Source organism: Physeter macrocephalus, chromosome 7, assembly GCF_002837175.3.
Source record: "Physeter macrocephalus isolate SW-GA chromosome 7, ASM283717v5, whole genome shotgun sequence".
NCBI lineage: Eukaryota > Metazoa > Chordata > Mammalia > Artiodactyla > Physeteridae > Physeter > Physeter macrocephalus.
In genome coordinates, this window is record NC_041220.1 from 19,900,209 (window position 1) to 19,920,191 (window position 19,983).

The following is a 19,983-nucleotide window of genomic DNA, read 5'->3' on the forward strand; positions in this document are numbered from 1 at the left end:
CTCCTGAGGCTGCTGGGAGAGATTTCCCTTTCTCTTCTTTGTTCGCACAGCTCCCGGGGTTCAGCTTTGGATTTGGACCCGCCTCTGCGTGTAGGTCGCCTGAGGGCATCTGTTCTTCGCTCAGACAGGACGGGGTTAAAGGAGCAGCTGATTCAGGGGCTCTGGCTCACTCAGGCTGGTTGGAGGGAGGGGTACGGCTGCGGGGCGAGCCTGCGGAGGCAGAGGCCGACGTGACGTTGCACCAGCCTGAGGCGCCGTGCGTTCTCCCGGGGAAGTTGTCCCTGGATCACGGGACCCTGGCAGGGGCGGGCTGCACAGGCTCCCGGGAGGGGAGGTGTAGAGAGTGACCTGTGCTCGCACACAGGCTTCTTGGTGGCGGCAGCAGCAGCCTTAGCATCCCATGCCCGTCTCTGGGGTCCGCGCTGATAGCCGCGGCTCGCGCCCGTCTCTGGAACTTGTTTAGGCGGCGCTCTGAATCCCCTCTCCTCGCGCACCCAAAACAATGGTCTCTTGCCTCTTCGGCAGCTCCAGACTTCAACCGGACTCCCTCCCGGCTAGCCGTGGCGCACTAACCCCTTCAGGCTGTGTTCACTCTGCCAACTCCAGACCTTTCCCTGGGATCCGACTGAAGCCCGAGGCTCAGCTCCCCGCCCCCGCCCGCCCCGGCGGGTGAGCAGACAAGCCTCTCGGGCTGGTGAGTGCTGGTCTGCATCGATATTCTGTGCGGGAATCTCTCCGCTTTGCCCTCCGCACCCTGTTGCTGCGCTCTCCTCCGCGGCTCCGAAGCTCCCCCCTCCGCCACCCGCAGTCTCCGCCCGCGAAGGGCCTTCCTAGTGTGTGGAAACCTTTCCTCCTTCACAGCTCCGTCCCACTGGCGCAGGTCCCGTCCCTATTCTTTGTCTCTTTTTTCTTTTTTCTTTTGCCCTACCCAGGCACGTGGGGAGTTTCTTGCCTTTTGGAGGTCTGAGGTCTTCTGCCAGCGTTCGGTAGGTGTTCTGCAGGAGTTGTTCCACGTGTAGATGTAGTTCTGATGTATTTGTGGGGAGGAAGGTGATCTCCACGTCTTACCTTTCTGCCATCTTGAAGGTCTCCCTTCAGTGATAGGATTTTAAAGGCTTCAGAAATGGCACTTAAATCCTGGCCTTACTTCACCAGAGAAGCTCATGGTAGAATGGGCCAGAGATGTTTACGGTCACACAGTTGGCTAAACTGTTATTCTAAAAATTTCTTAAATTAAGAATAGAAAAATCTTCTTTTACATTTCAACTTTCTATGGAAGAAAAAGATTCTCCACCTTGGCCATAATCTCTCAGGATGTTATTTTTTCCTGGCCTTTTTTCCCTTCACTGAATGAAGGGAGGGTACGGACAGAAGACACTTGCATTTCTTTGCAGCGTGTGAGCCACTGTCCAGTTTCAGTGGAACTGGGGCTTTCATTGTTCTCCTCAGTCCGTTTACGTTTGTTCTGGGAGCTGTGACCCTGCAAAGATTCTTCTCCAGCACCCTTTTCCCTTCATCATGTGCAGCGCTCCCCTATTCTTTCCCTCTTCCTCGTTGGCTACATGCTCTGGTATAAGACATCTGGATGTGTGCCGATGATAAAGAGGACAACACCGAAATGAAATTTCAAGAACTAGTTCTAGACAGCAACCATTATGCTTGAAGATGTTCAGTTACAAATTATGTTAAAACACGCGTGACCTTTTTGTCTTTGCGGTACTTTCTCTACCCCGCCACCAGAGACATCTCTCCTAAGAAGTAGATTTACCATGTGACCTCCCTGCTTAACATCTTTGGCGGTGTCCACTGTCTTCATCTGCCTGGAACCTGCTCACCTCTCTGGCCTGACCTCATGCTCCTCCTACACTCACGCTATGGACCCCACCTCTCTCCACAACTGTGCTCCTCCTCCCCTCCCTGCATCAGAAATGCTGCCAACACTGCTACTGTCCCCTCATCCTTGGAGACTTGCATCCGGGATCATTCTCTTCCAGGAAGCCTTCTTGGACCCCTCTTAGCTTCCTCTAAAATGCCCCTCTTCTGTGCACCCTCAGCTCACCTTTATCCTGGAATCATCATACTGGGGGCTGTCTACCTGCATGCTGTCTGCCCTCTCCAGGAGCCTGACACTTCCCGGGACAGGAATCATAGCCTGTCTTCATAGCTTTATAGCCTAGCCAGGCTCACGACACATTACATTGTTACTACGCTACATCTACTCAAAAATAAAAATTCTGGAAATTGGTTGAGAAAGATGTTTTAGCTTTGTTAGAGTTAGAAGGGCAAGTATAAGACCTCAGAACTAGAGAAATTTAGGAAAGCAAGACAACAAATAGTCCCAAGTCAAAACAGACCAAAGAACACATTAAGATCTACCCTCTAACCAATTCTTTGTTTTCCAGTCGACGGGACTCTTCCTAACCTTCCTCTTTACGATCCTTACCCCACCACCGATCACTTTAACAGCGTTTTCATTTGTACTCTCAGTTAAACTTTACATTCTCATCTGTTACCTTCCCCTAAAGATCTCCACTCAAGGTGAATCGAACCATACCCTACTACGTGCATCATTTTTCAACAGTAAAATGCAGATAAGACTTAATTTGTGGAGTTGGTGTAAGCATGAGACACAGCATACTTAGGTAGATACAGCCCTCTTGAGATCAAATTCTGTGAGCCTTATTGCTTACCTTGTCTGCTCGCTCCAGGTACCAGAGGGATTCACCTGCCCAAGTATTCAAACATGAATATACACAAAAGGATCTGTATAATGGAGTTTTTAAAACAGTGATGAGCGGATAGTTGAAAATGTCTGCCCTCACACTGTATAATAAGAGGTCCATGAATTTATTGTGTATTGCTATAGACAGAAAACTATAAAGGTTTTCTAGTGGATTCTGCAGTGTCACGCTATTCCTCACTAAGGAATGATTGATAACTGGCCCAGCCCGCTGGGGAACCAGTTCTAGTCTGATTAGAAGCTCTTGTCTCTTGCTGAGCACAAGAGTTCACAGCCTTGATTGATTACTCCCATGCACATATGATACTGCCCCTCCGCCCCAACCTGAGAGCTCTGAGGGCTTCTAGACATCTGCCTTCTCCTTTGGGGGTGGGGTTCTTGCACAAGCTCCGGCAGTGGAGGAAGAGGATTAAGTGCTATTTACAGGAAAAAGAACTTGCTTGAAGTGAAAATGAAAATGGGTGTCTTATTGCCCAGAAATGTAGATGTTTCTGCAAAACTGTTTACCATCCTTTGGCAACTGCACTTGGGGAAATTATGATTTATATATTTTATACACAACATAGGATCGGGCTTCTGAGATAGGATGAAATTTAACTGATTCATTTATTTAACAAACTTTTTTAAAAGTGCCTACAATGCACCCAGGACTGTTTTAAGCACTGGAGAGTTGGAAATAAATTAGGCAAAGGTTCTGCCCTCACTGAGCTCACACTGTAGTAGGGGGACCACAGACAGTCATCGACAGAATATTATAAACCCAGATACTAATAGGTCATAAAAAGAAAAAGTAGGATAAGGGGAGGAGAGGGAAGCAAGGGAGGCCTCTAGGAGGAGGTGACATTAGAGCAGAGGCTTCATAGAAGGAAGGAATGACTCAGGTCAGAATGTAGAAGAGCATTGCAGGCAGAGATCAGGACAAAAGCCTTGAGGTGGGAACTAAATTGAGGCTGTTTAAAGACTAATAAGAAGATCCAGCAACTGGCATGGAGTGAGCTAGAGGGAAAGTGGTAGGAGATGAGATTATTGGGGTGATGAGGGGTCAGATCATGCAGCCAGTGGAGTTCTCAAAGCACAGTGCCAGCCAGCTGAGTGTTTGGAAATTTATGAATATCTCAGTTGTCACAATGCTCTGGAGCACTGCCAGCATTAGTGGGTGTCTGGAGCTGTGAAGGGTCTGGGACTTTACCTTCTTGCCAGCTAACAAGTTCGCCTGCCACAGTTTCACAGGTGTTGAAAGACACAAAAGGCTTCTGCTTGTCTGCCTTTTCCTCTGAAGGGAGCACTATTTCTATCTTTTCAGGCTGTCTGCTATACAAATATGATTTAAAAATTGGTGTGGGACAAAGGGCTGTTGGTGCCTTGCTCGTAAGACATGGAGAAACACAAGAGACCCCTGGAGAATTGTCCAACAATGGGCAGGGGTCATGGAGGCTAAATATCCCACAACACATGATGAAGAATTACCCAAAATGCTAATTGTCCTTTCCTTACACAACACGAAAGGCCTTGTAAGATAAGGTAGGGAATTAATTTTTTTTCTAAGTGTTGATAAAATAAATCATGGGAGTCTGAGTAACAAAATTTGTTTAAGTTTTAAAATTTTTAAAAAGATAATCTTCACTACTAAGTTGAAAATGGAGTCGGGGCAAAGTTGGAGGCAAGGAGACCAGTTAGGAGGCTGTGACAACCGTCCAGGTGAGAGACCATGGTAGTTAAAACCAGAGAGGGGAATAAGAATAGTAGTTAGAACAGGAGGAAGGCATAAGAACTGGTCAACTTCACGATGTGTTTCAAAGGTAGAAGAAACAAGACTTACTGATGGATTGAATTGTAGTGTGTGAAGGAAAGAGCGACGGAGTAAATACTCCTGCTGTTTACTGAGATGGCTGAGATTGCAGGAGGAGTGGGAGATGGGAAAGAGGTGTAGTTTTGGACCTGGGGACTGCAAACCACCAGTTAGTTATGTTAGTAGAGTTTACGGGAGATAATATATGTCGAGTGCTTGACATAGACCAGAGCTTATCTCGAACGTGAGCTCATTAGCTTCCTTAGCTTCCCTTTTGTGGTAATTGACATTTTTAAGAACTCTCTTCCTCTAAAAATTCTGTTTCCTTTGCTTCTTCAGCCTCTTTCTGTCTTTATTATGTTATCTTTTCAGCACATTTTACAGTTCCTCTTCTTAGACACCTCCCTTGCATGCTGGCCTTTCCAGTATTCTGTCTTTGAAGCTCTTCTCACAGTTTTGGTGTCTATCCTAGTCTTTTCCTTGAATAAATATATATATTTTGTTAACTGCACAAAGTCATGTTTGGTTTTGTCCATTTAAACATTATCACACAGTCTTATTCTAAAAGACAAATGCTCATTAAAAACAAACAAAAATAAAAATTCACAACCTTAATAACCTAGAAGATTTGTCATTTAAAGAAGGTTTAAAAGGAAAAAAAGGATGTGGCAGAAGAGGGGTTTTCTTACAAGCTTTGCAGCAAGTGTCACATTTTCTCTTTATTTATTTATTTATTTATTTATTTATTTTTTTGCGGTACGCGGGCCTCTCACTGTCGTGGCCTCTCCCGTTGCGGAGCACAGGCTCCGGACGCGCAGGCCCAGCGGCCGTGGCTCACGGGCCCAGCCGCTTCGCGGCACGTGGGATCTTCCCGGACCGGGGCACGAACCCGCGTCCCCTGCATCGGCAGGCGTACTCTCAACCACTGCGCCACCAGGGAAGCCCACATTTTCTCTTTAAATGGGAAGGATTTCAAAACAAAGGTGAAATGGCTTAAATAGAAGTATTCATAAAAAGGAACTTTACAGAATTGTCAACAATATTAAGACAACATTGACTAACCAGTTTCATTATGGCGTCTTCCCCCGCTCTTCACTGTAGAGTTATAATATGCTTGTTTAATTAATTATATATTGTGAACATCTTCCACATCATTACATAGTCTTCTAAAACATCATTAAAACAAATCCCTTAACATTTCATTATTTGGATATATCATAATTTATTTTGTTAATTCTCTATTATATTTTTACATGCTATTTTTTTATTTTCAATAATTGCAAAGTTATAGAAAAATTGAAAGAACAATGCAAAGAAAGTAAATTGCCTGCACGATGCCATCACCCCAGTACTTCAGTGTGTATTCCCTACACACAAGGACATTTGCCTCATGACCACACGGAGCCATTCAAATGAGGAAATTAACATCGATACAGCACCATGGTCCCATCCACAGATCTCATTTAGGCGTCACCAGTTTTCCCAGTAAGGCCCTTTAGAGCAAAAGGATCCAATCCAAGATCACAAGTTGCTTTTATTTGTCCTGCCTCTTGAGTATTCTTCCCTCTGGAACACTTCCTCAGTTTTTCCTTCATATTGTGACTTTGACACTTCTGAATATTAAAGGCTAATTATTTTGAGAACTGTTCCCCAACTTTAACTTATCAGCTGTAGCCTTGTGATTAGATTCGGGTTTTGCATTTTTTGGTAGAAATACCACAAAAGTGATGCTCTGCACGTCTCCCTGCATCCTGTCGAGTGGAACACAATTTCCATTTGTCTTATTCCAGTGTGTTTGATGACTTGATTAATCGGCGTCTGCCAGGTTTCTTCACTCTGAAGTCACCTTATTCCCTTTGTCATTAATAAATATTTTGGGGGGAGATTATTTGAGACTAAGTAGGTATCCTGTTCCTCATTAAACTTTCATCCACCAATGTTATCATCCAGTGATGTTTCTTGGCTGCTTTAATTATTACTGTGGTTGTTGCCAAGTGGTGATTCTGTGGTTGTCTTATTCCTTTTACATTTATTGATTGTCATTCTACTGAAAAGAAAAGCTTTTTATTCTTTGAATTTATCCAATTATTTTTATATCATGGGTTCTAATCATGACTGTTATTATTTATTTTCATCCCTCAAATTTCCCCAGTTTTGGCCAGTAAGAGCTATTTCCACATGACTTTTGTAACCATGCAACCTCATACTTCTTTGAGAATTTTCTTAATTTCAGGTACAGCGAAGTGTTCCAGGCTTATCTTGTACTTTTCTTGTATCCAGCTCTACAATTAGCTATTTCTGGAGAGTAGTACTTTAGAAATCCAGATCTGGGTGCTACAATTGCATTATTAGCAGAATGTCACTCTCCCAGCCCACTCTGAGAACAGAGCTAGGGAAAATATGTATGTCTATACATATGTACACTTACCTATATTGCTGTCTGTATTTCTTTCTAGTTCTATCTATCTAAATTTCTATCTATCTATCTATCTATCTATCTATCTATCTATCTATCATCTATCATCTATCCGTGGGTTTGCACCCATACCTCCAATCCTACTCCAGTTCCACAAGGCTCTCTGAGAACAGAGCTAGGGAAAATATGTATGTCTATACATATGTACACTTACCTATATTGCTGTCTGTATTTCTTTCTAGTTCTATCTATCTAAATTTCTATCTATCTATCTATCTATCTATCTATCTATCTATCTATCTATCTATCATCTATCATCTATCCGTGGGTTTGCACCCATACCTCCAATCCTACTCCAGTTCCACAAGGCTTATTTTAATTTCTTCACTTTTCATAGTTGTAACTCTCTTGCCCCGCAGTGAGGAACATGGATTCCATTATCTTCAGTACATTCACTTATTTGTTGATCAGTCAAATGTAATCAATCTCCAATTGCAGCCAGGCAGGAACCCCACTGCCTGTCTACTTTCACTCCCTCCCCTACCGCAGGTGCCCACGTAGCCCGACTTGGCTCTGAAACTGTGCCCTGGCCGGCACCTCCACGCCTCTGGGGCGGAAGCCCTCCTCGCCCTGCCAGGCTTCAGCGCCTGGCACCGAGCTGCCACCCCCGCCATTGTCCCCACAGATGCCCTCTGTCCCCTGATTTGAGTCCACCCTGTGCTAAGGTGCACCAGTGCCCTGAACACACTCACACTGATGCCTGCCTTGCCTCATCCCACCTGACGGTTCTGAACTAAATTTAAGGCAGGTAGGGAGGCAGGTAGAAAGGAGGGTAGGCAGGCTAATGCTTTATTTTTAAAATATTTAGGTTGTTTCCAATTTGGGGCTATTATAAACATCTTTCTTATTACAGATCATATATTTTTAAAAACATAAATGTGCTGTATAGTTGTTTCCTTTCTTGCCTCCTGAGGCCATGAATAAAATTGGTATTCTCAGCTTCTTTCTCTGCAAACTTCTATTTATCTATCAAAACCTTAGAAAGATACCAGACTTATAATATATTGTTTGGATGGAGGTAAGATGGAGTGAATAGCACATCCCTTAGTAAGATTTTAGTAAATAATTCTATCAGTCTTCTATGAAACAATTTACCCTTAATTATTTTGCCTCTGCAGACTCAACAATCCAAAATGTTAATTTTTTTCTATTTCCATAATATAATTCCCAAACTCAATTCAGTCAGTTCAATTTTTTTTAGTGTCAAAATAAATCAAGCTGATTATTTGATATCAAATTCACCAATATTATTTAGCATTATTTAAATGAACGCCTGGGAAGTTCATCCTTACTTAAATGTCATAGAACTGTAGAGGAAGTGGTCATATATTATTTCTAGTTCTCACTCTCTTTGTTGTTCCTCTTTTTATTTGGTAGGGAGAATTCACCTCAGGGAAACATACTCTAGAAACTCCCAGGAAAAAAACATTGACATCAACAAGTCATTTCCCGGTTTTTATTCATTTTTTTCTTACTAATATAAGATATATTATGACATTATATTAGAACATAACATCTTACCAGGAATTTAATTTCTTTGGAAATTTATGAACTTAGAATATTTTTCATCCGAGGGTCCTGGTTTTATGCAAATTTCCATTCACACAGTTCCCCACCATTCCTTACATTTTGTAGGTGCCAGCTAAGTGTGTAATGTTGTTGTTACTCTGGAATTAATGATGAGTGAGTTAAAAGGAATGACTCATCCTCACTTCAAATCACTTTTGGATGAAGCCAGTGTAAATAAATCTGCACTCATGAAAATCTGTTCCACGGACTACAGGTCTCAAGAGGCGGTCTGCAAAAAAATAAAAGGGGGTTTAAAGGAGAATTACATGATAAAATAAATGTTGAAAATGCTATTTCTAATGTTCCTTCTTTACAATTCATGGAGCATATTAGCGTAAAACAGACTCCGGGAGGTACAGAAATCCTTCTATGAAGGATTAAAATCCTTCTTAATCCAGAGTTTCCCAGGTACTGACCCCATGTCAGTGTCTGTGGACATATTTATGTGCAGAACACCCCACCAACAATGCAAGCATCTGGGACGCACACACACAATTTGCCCAATGCCGACTTTTGTAAGTGGTATCATGTGGCTGATTGCTTGCAAACTGCGAACTCGTGTTAGAGGAGAATCTGTCCATTGTTGCCTGTTGCTACAGAATCACGCCAGATGATCTGGTCTGAAAACAGTCTCTCACAACACAGGGAAGATTTTCAAGTGCCTAGATGAAAACTGAAAGGCAATTACTTAAAGATCAAAGGCAAACTTGTGTTTCATTTTAAAATAGGACAGAAATAGAAAGACAAAAATAAAGTTGTGGTAGTTCTGGGCTTCACTTGTTTCGTTCTTTTTTCAGCTGGGCACCAAAGAAGGTTACCTCACCAAACAGGGGGGGCTCGTCAAGGTAAGGAAGCACGTTGCTGCCAGCCACAAAGAAAGAGAGCACGGCACGGGGGCTCAACCCTCATTTTGACTTTTTAAAAAGCAGAACCTACTTTTTTTGACCCAGTTATAATATTTACCTGTTTCCAGAGTTCATCTTTATGGCCAATATTAGTCAAAATTCTGGAAAATGACTTGACTATTCTTTGGCAAAGCCAAATGTATGAGAATAGCCTACGTATAATACCCAAGAAAACATATAATCCTTTTGATGCAATGATTGAGGATGAACGTAGCAAATTAACTCTAGCACATATCTTGGCTTTTTAAGATTTTTTAACAAAAAAGAAGTCAAAATTGGATGAAATGTTTACCTAACGGCCCCCCAAAACCCATCACCAACATGAATGTAACCATATTATAAAATCCCAAAGAAAACAAAATTTAGGACTTTACTAGTTGAGGGGGGGTATCCTCTATTTATGTGATTGTACCTTTAAAGTTACTCTATTTCATTTTCACGTGCCAAGAAGACCTTCATGGAATGTATCTGTTCTTTCCCATTTTAAGAGTCAGGACACTTAACCTCTCAAGGATACTGGTCTGCTTGAATTTAACCTAAGTATTTAGTTATTTGTGTCCCTACTGGACTGGATGCTCCCTAAGGCGAGGAAGTATTCATGTTCATAGCATTATGTTTAAATCCAGTTGCTTCTTTTAACCAGGAACATTGCCACCCAACATCATTAGTGTTCTGTTAGTACATACGAAGGAGGCAGTGGGTAACAACTGTTTTTCCACCAATGTCATGGAATTCTCAGGCAAGGTTTAGAATAGCATGTGGTTGAGCTTCCTAAACCTCAATCTGTTTATTTGTCAAACAAGAATAATAATATTGGGTTGGCCAAAAATTTCGTTCGGGGCTTTCCACAGAATAGCAGGAAACCCTGAACGAACTTTTTGGCCAACGCAATATTTGGCAATGTATGGGGACTGGCTATGATGTATATAAACCTCCAAGGATAGTATGTAGCCCTCAGCAGGTGCTGAACAATGATATCTATTTTTATTATGGAGTTTTATTAAGATTATTAAGTCTTATTAAGATGGAAATTTCAGCGGTTTGTTATAAATCACCTTGAATGTTTATGATAGGTTATTTCTATTTGTTTAAAAATGTTGATATCTTTGCCTTCGTTGTGAGCTTAATGCATGGAATCATTTTAATTTTTGAAACTTTAAAATTTTAAGTTTTATTTTGAAAGTTTTCTCCTCAGAAGCAACACTGCAAGAATATTTTATTGTACCTAATCTTTTAGGTATTTTTACAACAAAAGGAAATTATCTAGTTCAAATATTGTGGTCCTGTATTCAAAACCTACATGTTTTAATTTTTTTTTTTTTTTCAGACCTGGAAAACGAGGTGGTTCACTTTGCACAGGAATGAACTGAAATACTTCAAAGACCAGATGGTGAGAAACACGGTCATATATTTTCCCTTTAAAAATGAGCCCTGTACCACTATGGAGGACAGTATGGAGGTCCCTTAAAAAACGACAAATAGAACTACCATACGACCCGGCAACCCCACTACTGGGCATATACCCTGAGAAAACCGTAATTCAGAAAGAGTCATGCACCAAAATGTTCATTGCAGCTCTATTTACGAAAGCCAGGACATGGAAGCAACCTAAGTGTCCATCGACAGATGAATGGATAAAAAAAGATGTGGCACATATATACAATGGAATATTACTCAGCCATAGAAAGAAATGAAATTCAGTTATTTGTAGTGAGGTGGGTGGACCTAGAGTCTGTCATACAGAGTGAAGTAAGTCAGAAAGAGAAAAACAAATACCGTATGCTAACACATATATATGGAATCTAAAAAAAAAAAAAGGTGGTTCTGAAGAACCTAGTGGCAGGACAGGAATAACTAGAGGGGTGGGGTAGGGAGGGTGGGAGAGAGACGCAAGAGGGAGGAGAAATGGGGATAAATGTATATGTATAGATGATTCACTTTGTTATACAGCAGAAAATAACACAACACTGTAAAGCAATTATACTCCAATAAAGATGTTAAAAAAAAAGAGCCCTGTAGATAAAATGTCTGCCTTCAAAATCCCTGAAATTTTCTTATGAGCACCTGAAACATCCTATACACGATTGGAGATGTGAATTCTTGATTCCTGATATGAGCAGTGTTCTTTTGCAAAGACGAGATGTGTATGTCGGGCTGGCTAACCTCTAGCTCCTGGGGACATCATTCCCTCCGTCTAAGGCAATGGAATTGCTCTCTTGCCACAGTATTAACTGTCTCTTGCAGCAGTGTCCCCCTTTATTAAAAATACGTCCATTTCTCATGCCGATTTCATTAAACAAATTTAAAATTATTTCATCTCTTCTCATCTCTCCTACACAAAATTTCTGAGTAAGTGGATGTTTAAAAACATGGGAGACAAATATGACTCCCTTCCACGTGTTAAAAAATCCATCTCCACCAAATTTAACTTGACAAAGAAAATCTCTTCTTAATGTCCAGTTTCATGAAAAGCCAATCCCCAGATGAGCATGTGACTTCCCTTAGGAAGGTTTTCTATAATCAGTCCCCGTAGTGGAAGGAATGTTGACAGTCGCTCATAGTGGAGACTTGTTAGGGGAATAAGTGATGTACAGATTTGTATGTGTGTTCTTATGATGACACAGTTTGCCCTTTTATTTTATTTTTTTAAGTCACCAGAACCAATTCGGAGCCTAGATTTAACAGAATGTTCGGCTGTACAATTTGATTATTCACAGGAAAGGGTGAACTGTTTTTGGTAAGTTGTTTTATGAAGTAAATGTTTTTAAAAGTCTTCTTGCCAGACACTTAGTTTAGCAGAAGAATAAAAAATTGTATGTCTTAATGTGTACAAATGTTCTGATCTGAGGCAGGTGGGTTTAACCATCACACAGGGCATGTATGTCAGAAGTGCTTTCAGCCGAGTGTGACATAATACCTCATTTAAAGTGATTTAAACAGGCAGGAAAATCTCCTGGGTATAATTGTTTAAGTTGTACACTGCACAAGTATGATGCACTGCACAAGTAGGATGCCATTCACATCTTAGACAGCTTTTATTCCTTTGAGGTTTTTTATTCAATTTCAGTTACAACTTGGTTGACTCCAACAATGAGTGATTTGTATAATGATGACAATTCTGGCAGATGGCACAAAAGTGTTTTGTTCTGTCACAATCAGTATATCATGACAATTTTCTAACTGGGAGAAGTAAAGTATCTTGAGAAAAGAGTGTCTTATTTCTCACCAACTTTTATTTTAAAGTTTTCAAACATACAAAAATTGAAAGACTTACATACCCATAGACGCTTCACCTAGCTGCAGCAATCATTAATATTTTTCCATATTTGTTTTATCTCTATCTATTCACTTTTTTTCCCCTGAACTAGTTGAAAGTAAGTTGCAGACATCATGGCACTTTATCCCTGAATACTTAAATTTGCATCTCCTAAGAAAAAAAAATCACCTATACAACTACAATACCATTGTCACACCTAAGAAAATTAACAATTAACAATAGTTAACTATTATTAATTAATGATTGTATACTGTCAACCAATAATGGAAATCTTTTTAAAATTCACATAAGGGTACCATATGAATTAACAGGGGTTTATATTTCTCATATAACAAGCAATTGGGAGATAGGCAGCTACCTTGACAAGGTCAGGTCCAATGTCTCTACAATTCTCTTGGTCTTTTCCTTATGCTTACTACTTCAGGGTCCAAGATGCTTTCTTTATGTAAGCCATAAAGAAAGATGCTGGGATGGTATTAGCCAGGTCTGCCCTTTGTACCAGGAAAGCAGACATTTTCCCAGAAACTCTTCTATCAGATTGTTCCTCATCTCACTGGCCAAGACTGAGTACCATGGCCATCACCAGCAGCAGAGGAAGCTAGAAAACAGTACAGTACGATCATAATTGGCTCCGACTAATTATAATGTATCACCTGGGGTTCTGTTAGCAAGAAGAAAGGAAAAGTTATCTATATTAACAGGCAATTAATCATGTCTCTTCCAGGGAGGACCAAACAATGACAATTCCAGCAATTGGTTCTGTACACAATTTCACACCTCCCCCCCAGCGCCCCCTCTCTACTAACTGCCCAACAGGACCTGACGTCTGGGTTTACCTTTTATACACAGGGACTTACCTCTTGTCTATTCAACATTAATTACTGGTATAACCAGATGTGTTGCTTTGGTTTTAGGATATAGAAACCCTTCTGATTTCACTTTAAGGCTTTTTTTTTTTTTAATTAATTTTTTATTTTTGGTTGCATTGGGTCTTCGTTGCTGCGCGCGGGCTTTTCTCTAGTTGTGTCGAGCGGCGGCTGCTCCTCGGTGCGGTGCACGGGCCTCTCACTGTGGTGGCTTCTCTTGCGGAGCACAGGCTCTAGGTGCTCGGGCTTCAGTAGTTGTGGCACGCAGGCTCAGTAGTTGTGGCACGCGGGCTCAGTAGTTGTGGCTCGCGGGCTCAGTAGTTATGCCTCGCGGGCTCTAGAGCGCAGGCTCAGTAGTTGTGACGCAGGGGCTTAGTTGCTCCGCGGCATGTGGGATCTTCCCCTACCAAGGATCAAACCGGTGTCCCCTGCATTGGCAGGCGGATTCTTAACCACTGCGCCACCAGGGAAGTCCAAGGCTTTTTTTTCTTTTCCTTTTTCACAAAAAGGACAAAAAGATTTTTAGTGTTTGGCATCTCAACTGTAAGGATAGGAGGTGTGGGCGAGATATAAGTCTGACGATTTTGACTCTATAGCCAAAGAGACAGTCAAAGGAGGAGTTAACTTTATTCCTAGAACAGTCTTTCATGCCAGTAGGCAAGTTTGTCTTCCCTTCAGCAAAGATTAACTCATGGCCAGAAATGGGCAAAATAAATAGTTGAAGAGATTTATTGTCTCTTTTTCCTGCCCTGAAAAGTTAAACCTTCCTTCATCCACAGAGAGCAGTGTCATCCTCGCTGAAGTCAGCTAACACAAATGAGCTCCTTCAACAAAGTCTCTTGTCTGTCTTGCTTGTTCTTTGAATCACAGCACAAGTTCTGAGTCATTGAACAGATCCGCTGAATAAACACATATGTGTATTCAGTCTAAGACATGAACAATACAGTGATCTGGGGGGGTGACCTGGACCTGGTTTTTTTCTTTGGACTCTCATTAGAAAATACAAATCTGGCCTGTACTAATAATATGAATCTGCAGCCTCAACATTTCTAGCTCCGTATATACCAACTCCTCAAGTTCTCACCCAGGTTGTCAATTCGTTTTCCCCTTGGAATACTCTAATTAGCGCTCAACTAATAGATGTTCAACCAACTATCTGGAGTGTCTTACATTCTTTCTTTTGTCTTATCAGCTTAGTATTTCCATTCAGGACATTTTATCTCTGTGCAAAGACAGGAGTAGAAGCTGACGAGTGGATCAAGATATTACGCTGGAAGTTGGTGAGTGATTCCTGTCTCTGGATACCTAGTACTCAGAAATCACATGTTGATGATTTCGAACAGATTTCTATTGAAAGAGTCAGACAACCCCCGAGAACGGACGGGAGGTCTACTTGCAGGCTTATGGAAGAGTCTGTTCATTCTTCTGGGGTGTGAAAGGGATGGAGAAAGGAGTAAGAGAAAAAGAACGAAGATGCACTGGGTTCTCAGCCCCAGAGCCTAGCCTGGCACCCTGGTGTCTATCAGGCTTCCTATAAGTGTGTCGGCTGGTCCAAGTGTGCCTGGAGGAGGACATGCGGGACCAGAGGTCAGACAGAGGAAAGCTGACATATTTCTATAGTAGAAAATCCTTTTGTCAGAGGAGGAGCCTCGTCAGAGAGACTTAGCTTAATGTCCAGTGTAAGTGTTACTTCGTGCCAGTCAGGGACAAAAGGTGTGTTAATTTATCTGCTTTCTATGTACCTCCCAGGAGAAAGACAAAGGGTTTATAAGAATTTACTAGTCTCATGCATTTTTTTGCATGCTTGCAAGTTAGTGAGTTGTTAGCCATGAACTTGTCCTTAAAGCTTTCTCAAATTTCCTATAAATACCATCTTGAAACCCTTCATGTTTTCAACTACAGACAATTATTCCTAATTTTTTATTTTTATTGATTTATTTTTAAATTTTATTATTATTTTTTTGTGTGTGGTACGCGGGCCTCCCTCTGTCGTGGCCTCTCCCGTTGCGGAGCACAGGCTCCGGACGCGCAGGCTCAGCGGCCATGGCTCACGGGCCCTCCCTCTGCTGCGGCCTCTCCCGTTGCGGAGCACAGGCTCCGGACGCGCAGGCTCAGCGGCCATGGCTCACGGGCCCAGCTGCTCCGCGGCACGTGGGATCCTCCCAGACCGGGGCGCGAACCCGGTTCCCCTGCATCGGCAGGCGGACGCGCAACCACTGCGCCACCAGGGAAGCCCCTATTCCTAATTTTTTAAATGAAATTAGCTGATATATACAATCTTATTGAATATTCCTTTCTAAATACTGGGATTTTTGCTTTTGGTTATCTTTTTAGTTTGAGATCCAAAGCAATATACCACTCATTCTGAGATAGTTCCAATGTATTTGATATTCAATGGGGAAATACTCTGCCATAGGAAGCTTGTGCTCAAATATGAATCATTTTTTATTTCTTCTATTTTGTAACTATGCAAGTGACACAATCATTAGAGAACATTTAAAGTACAAATATACCAAATGCACATCCTTTCAGACTTCTCCCTCTGCAAATAAGTATTAAACAAAATTTAATCATTCTGTAGTGTTCTTTACTTACTCCACTTAGCAATATATCATGAACATCTTTCCATATCAATAAGTTTAGATCTATATCTTCATTTTGATTCGTTGAATAGTATTGCATTTTATGGATTACTAAAAGTATTAGGCCAGTTCCCAATCTGTGCATGTTTTAGCAACCACTTTACAGTATAGTCTCCTGAGAAAAATACAGAAAACCAGAATAAAACCTGGGGAGGAGGGGACGTGATAATTAATTTGTAGTTGCACGGTTTTCTTACTAGTCAGCATTTCTTATTTAATATTTGTTAAAAGCCAGAGTCTGTTATCTTAAAGTTGCTCAATAATAAATACACGTGGGTGTGCTTTCTTGTAGTCTCAAATAAGAAAACAGCTTGATCAAGGGGAAGGCGCAATCCGATCTCGGTCATTCATCTTTAAATAGACAGACCTTCCTCAAAGAGGGGTGCCCTGACCCAGGATCAGGGTGGAATGTTCCTGATGTTGTGATCCACAGCAGGTTGCAGGTGAAAGCTAAGGATTTTTCTGCAGAAACAAATCAAAAGCAGATGCGGATTTGGACCTTTCAGAAGACACCACATTTGCTGACTCAGAAAACTGCTGCCCTTCAAGATCCTGCCACGTCCCTGAGAATGCCGAAGGCTCCTCGTTCTGATGGAGACGGATGAACCACTGCGACCAGGCGTGCTCGATCTTAGAACACGCAATGGGAGATGGTTTTGGTTTTCCCTCGTTGTCCCCAAGCTGGTTGACATTAGTTACCCAAAGTCCCACTCTGCACCAGGGTCAACTCATCTGACTTCCAGGTTGTGCTATTATCCAGGAAGGAAACAGCTACATATGTAGCCCGAGGCTTAGACTGCTTTTCAGAAAGTGTACTGAGATAGCAAATGTCCAAGATTGGGGCAGAGGAGCAGTGTTGTTTCTACTTTTTTTCCCCCCTTTATACAAAAAACAAAACAATTTCCAAAACTAAAATGGAAAATGTTTGTAGTATTTATTTTCTCTTTGTAAAAGGCTCAGGTACCTACTGGGTCCTTTCTTCCCCTCTAATGATAAACCTGTGAGAACCAAATCTCCTATGGGCTATTGGGTAAGATGATAAGGATAATGGAAGGTACAATCTTAAAAAAGCATCTCTTTTAGTCATTTTGGGGGAAACGCTTTAAAGAGTGAGAAAACATAGAGGAAGAGTGATAAAGTAGTAACTTGTAGTTTAATAATATCACGATAATTATTATCATAAAACAATAATAGAGCATTTGTAAGCACTAAGTTATCTTCATCCAACAGTTTCTCGAACAGACTGAAAGAAACTTTTTTCAAGAAGAGTGTGTTATAACAATCCCTTCCCCAGAGTGAGAGGGAGGTACTGGCCCAAGAGAAGAAAGATGTACCTTGCACTGCACGGAGCATCCTACGCCTTATTCAAGAGCAACTTCTTTTGTCTACTGAGGGAGTAACACTAAATCCACATGCAAAGGTTAATGATGTGTTTGTTACACAGCGTTTTCAAGCCAGAACAAGGGGATTGAAAAAGGGGGATGAGATACTGGCATCCAGAGCTCCTACATAGATTTTAACCCCTTCTATTATCTTTACTAATACTGCTTTTTTAGACTGAAGTTTGAAGGGAGACAAAAGTGGAGAGAGAACCCAAACAAAAAGGTTGTGGAGCAAAGCTATGATAGATGCTGCTCTTGCAGTCCAAAGGGCTACCTTGTTGAATACGCTTCTTCTGTTATTTAAACATCTAGGACTCAGAAATTACATTAAATCTTTGTTATGTTTCAACAAGGTTTTTAATGTATTTTGTAATGTTTGTATCATACGGGATAAAGCAAATGTCAAGTTAAAATGTATTGTGTCAAGTTTGCAAAGTAAGGAATTAAGACATAAATCTTCACTGAGACATACAGTTTTGGTTTTTTTTCTTAGATCCAAGGGTGTTGTGTAGGTAACATTGTTTTTACTTTTTGTAAAATATGTCATGTTTATTTACATCCTTTGGTTATGTTTATTAAAAACAGCATGATTTTGCTGTGCCTGTAATATTTTCCTATTAAAGTGTTTTTAATAACTGTAATTTAAAAGCAATATAACCAATTAATATCATAAATAGCAATGAAGAGTCCACTTTGGTTAGACTATGAGCTACAAAGGATTGAAGGATTCAGAGTTGAAGAAACAGTCCCCGTCCTCAAGGAGTTTTCAGTTGAATATGGAAAAGATAAGAAATACATCCATGATGACGTACAGAAGTAAATACGATAAATACTGCAAGTGAGGCACAAAAAGCTATATGATGGAGTGGGCTTCAGCTGGGATAAAGCCATTTTTTGGAGGGTTTTGACATGAAACGGGTGATCTAACATACACCATGCAATTAGTACTACCCCAGATGCTTTACCTGCTCTCGGCAGCCCTGAAAAGTGATCATGATTTCACCACCCGAGAGAGCTCAGGGAAGGGCCCTAGGACGAGGGAGGAGGATTCGCGCCAAATCGGAGTGGGGCTGTTTGGGAGACTAGCTGTCTGTGTCAAGCTCTGTCGCTAACAGTATGTGCTCCCCATAAAGTACCTCAAGACACAGCCGAAGGATTAGCAGTTATTCTCAGAATCCCCCCAACCCCGGGAAAATCTTGCCCCCCAGAAGCACTGCTGCCTCTGGACCAGGGGAGCGCCCCGCTCAACGGTAAGATGGCTGTTACTGCCTCGGAGGGAAACCCGTCCCTATTCCTGGGCCACTGGACAGGACACTCAGCAGGCCACATCCCTCTCTTCCAGGCACAGGGCACTCGGGAGACTGGGCTCTTTGGTCCTTCCCTCTCACGCACGCTCGGGGTACAGGCCAGGGAGTTACACTGAGTCCCTGTTTCAGGCAGAGAGCAAGAGAATTCTTACAGGGTGAATATAAATTCTACTTCCCTCCTCTACTGCTACTTCAGGTCAACTGCAGCAAACTTGGAGTTTTGCCAAAGTCTTCCCAGGCACGTTGAGCCTACACTCCGCTCACCACGATTCAGGCTGTCTGGGCATGACGTCGAGCAGACCTTCTGGAATTATCTGTGGAAAAGGGCCAGATTTTTTTTTCTTTTAAAATGTATTTTCTATCACAGACTGGGAATTTGTAAAATCCAGTAAGTTATTAGAACACTGAAGTAAAAATACAACTATCACGATCCCGTTTTTAAAATCAAATTCAATAGACATAAAGTTAGTATGTCTGTTTTTTAAACCCTTAACCCTCAACTTCTGTAACTTATTTTGTACTAACAAACAGAGCAGCCCAGTCCGTGGACATTTCAAGTAGGTCTGGCTAGTGGACAGCCACATAAAATAAAGTTCTTGCCCAATTTAAATGCCCCATTCTGTGTTTTCTACAGCATCGTGTGCACAGCTTCATCACAGCACTTCCTATACCTGTTCCATTTACTAAGTGTACATTCTTTAAAGATAGGTACCACAATTTAGTCTCATATTTGTAGAGGATGGGAGAAGAGAGGGAAAGAGGGAGGAAGAAAGGAAGGCAAGAAGAAGGAAGGAGGCAGGCACAGTGCCCGGCTGATCTCACTGCACAACTTGAGGGACTGCATTCGTACACACGTCGTGTAAAATGCACTCCTGTAGCACAGAAGTATGACGTACACTGTGCTCCTTAGAATTCTGCAATGTGGTAGCGCTAGTGAATGGTGCACACAGTAGGTGCTCAATGCCAGGTACCAGTGACAAACTCTGATTGTCAAAGATCCTAGGAGGAAATTAACAACCTTGAATGATGG

At 41.7% G+C, this 19,983-nt stretch overlaps 1 protein-coding gene across 3 annotated transcripts in view; it reads left to right on the top strand.

The window, feature by feature from the left end:
• Positions 1–19,957, top strand: part of DAPP1 (dual adaptor of phosphotyrosine and 3-phosphoinositides 1) — a 62,973-nt gene extending 43,016 nt beyond the window's left edge. The window contains exons 5-9 of one of the 3 annotated variants that reach the window (XM_024126604.3): positions 9,372–9,419; positions 10,807–10,869; positions 12,131–12,216; positions 14,815–14,902; positions 16,557–19,957. In XM_024126604.3, coding sequence (XP_023982372.1) covers positions 9,372–9,419; positions 10,807–10,869; positions 12,131–12,216; positions 14,815–14,902; positions 16,557–16,625 — 354 coding nt within the window. In that variant the 3' untranslated portion in view covers positions 16,626–19,957. Of the gene's footprint in view, positions 1–9,371; positions 9,420–10,806; positions 10,870–12,130; positions 12,217–14,814; positions 15,675–16,556 lie in introns of those variants that run through there. The other 2 variants (XM_028491679.2, XM_028491680.2) reach the window with 2 other exon arrangements.
• The last annotated feature ends 26 nt before the right edge of the window (positions 19,958–19,983 follow it).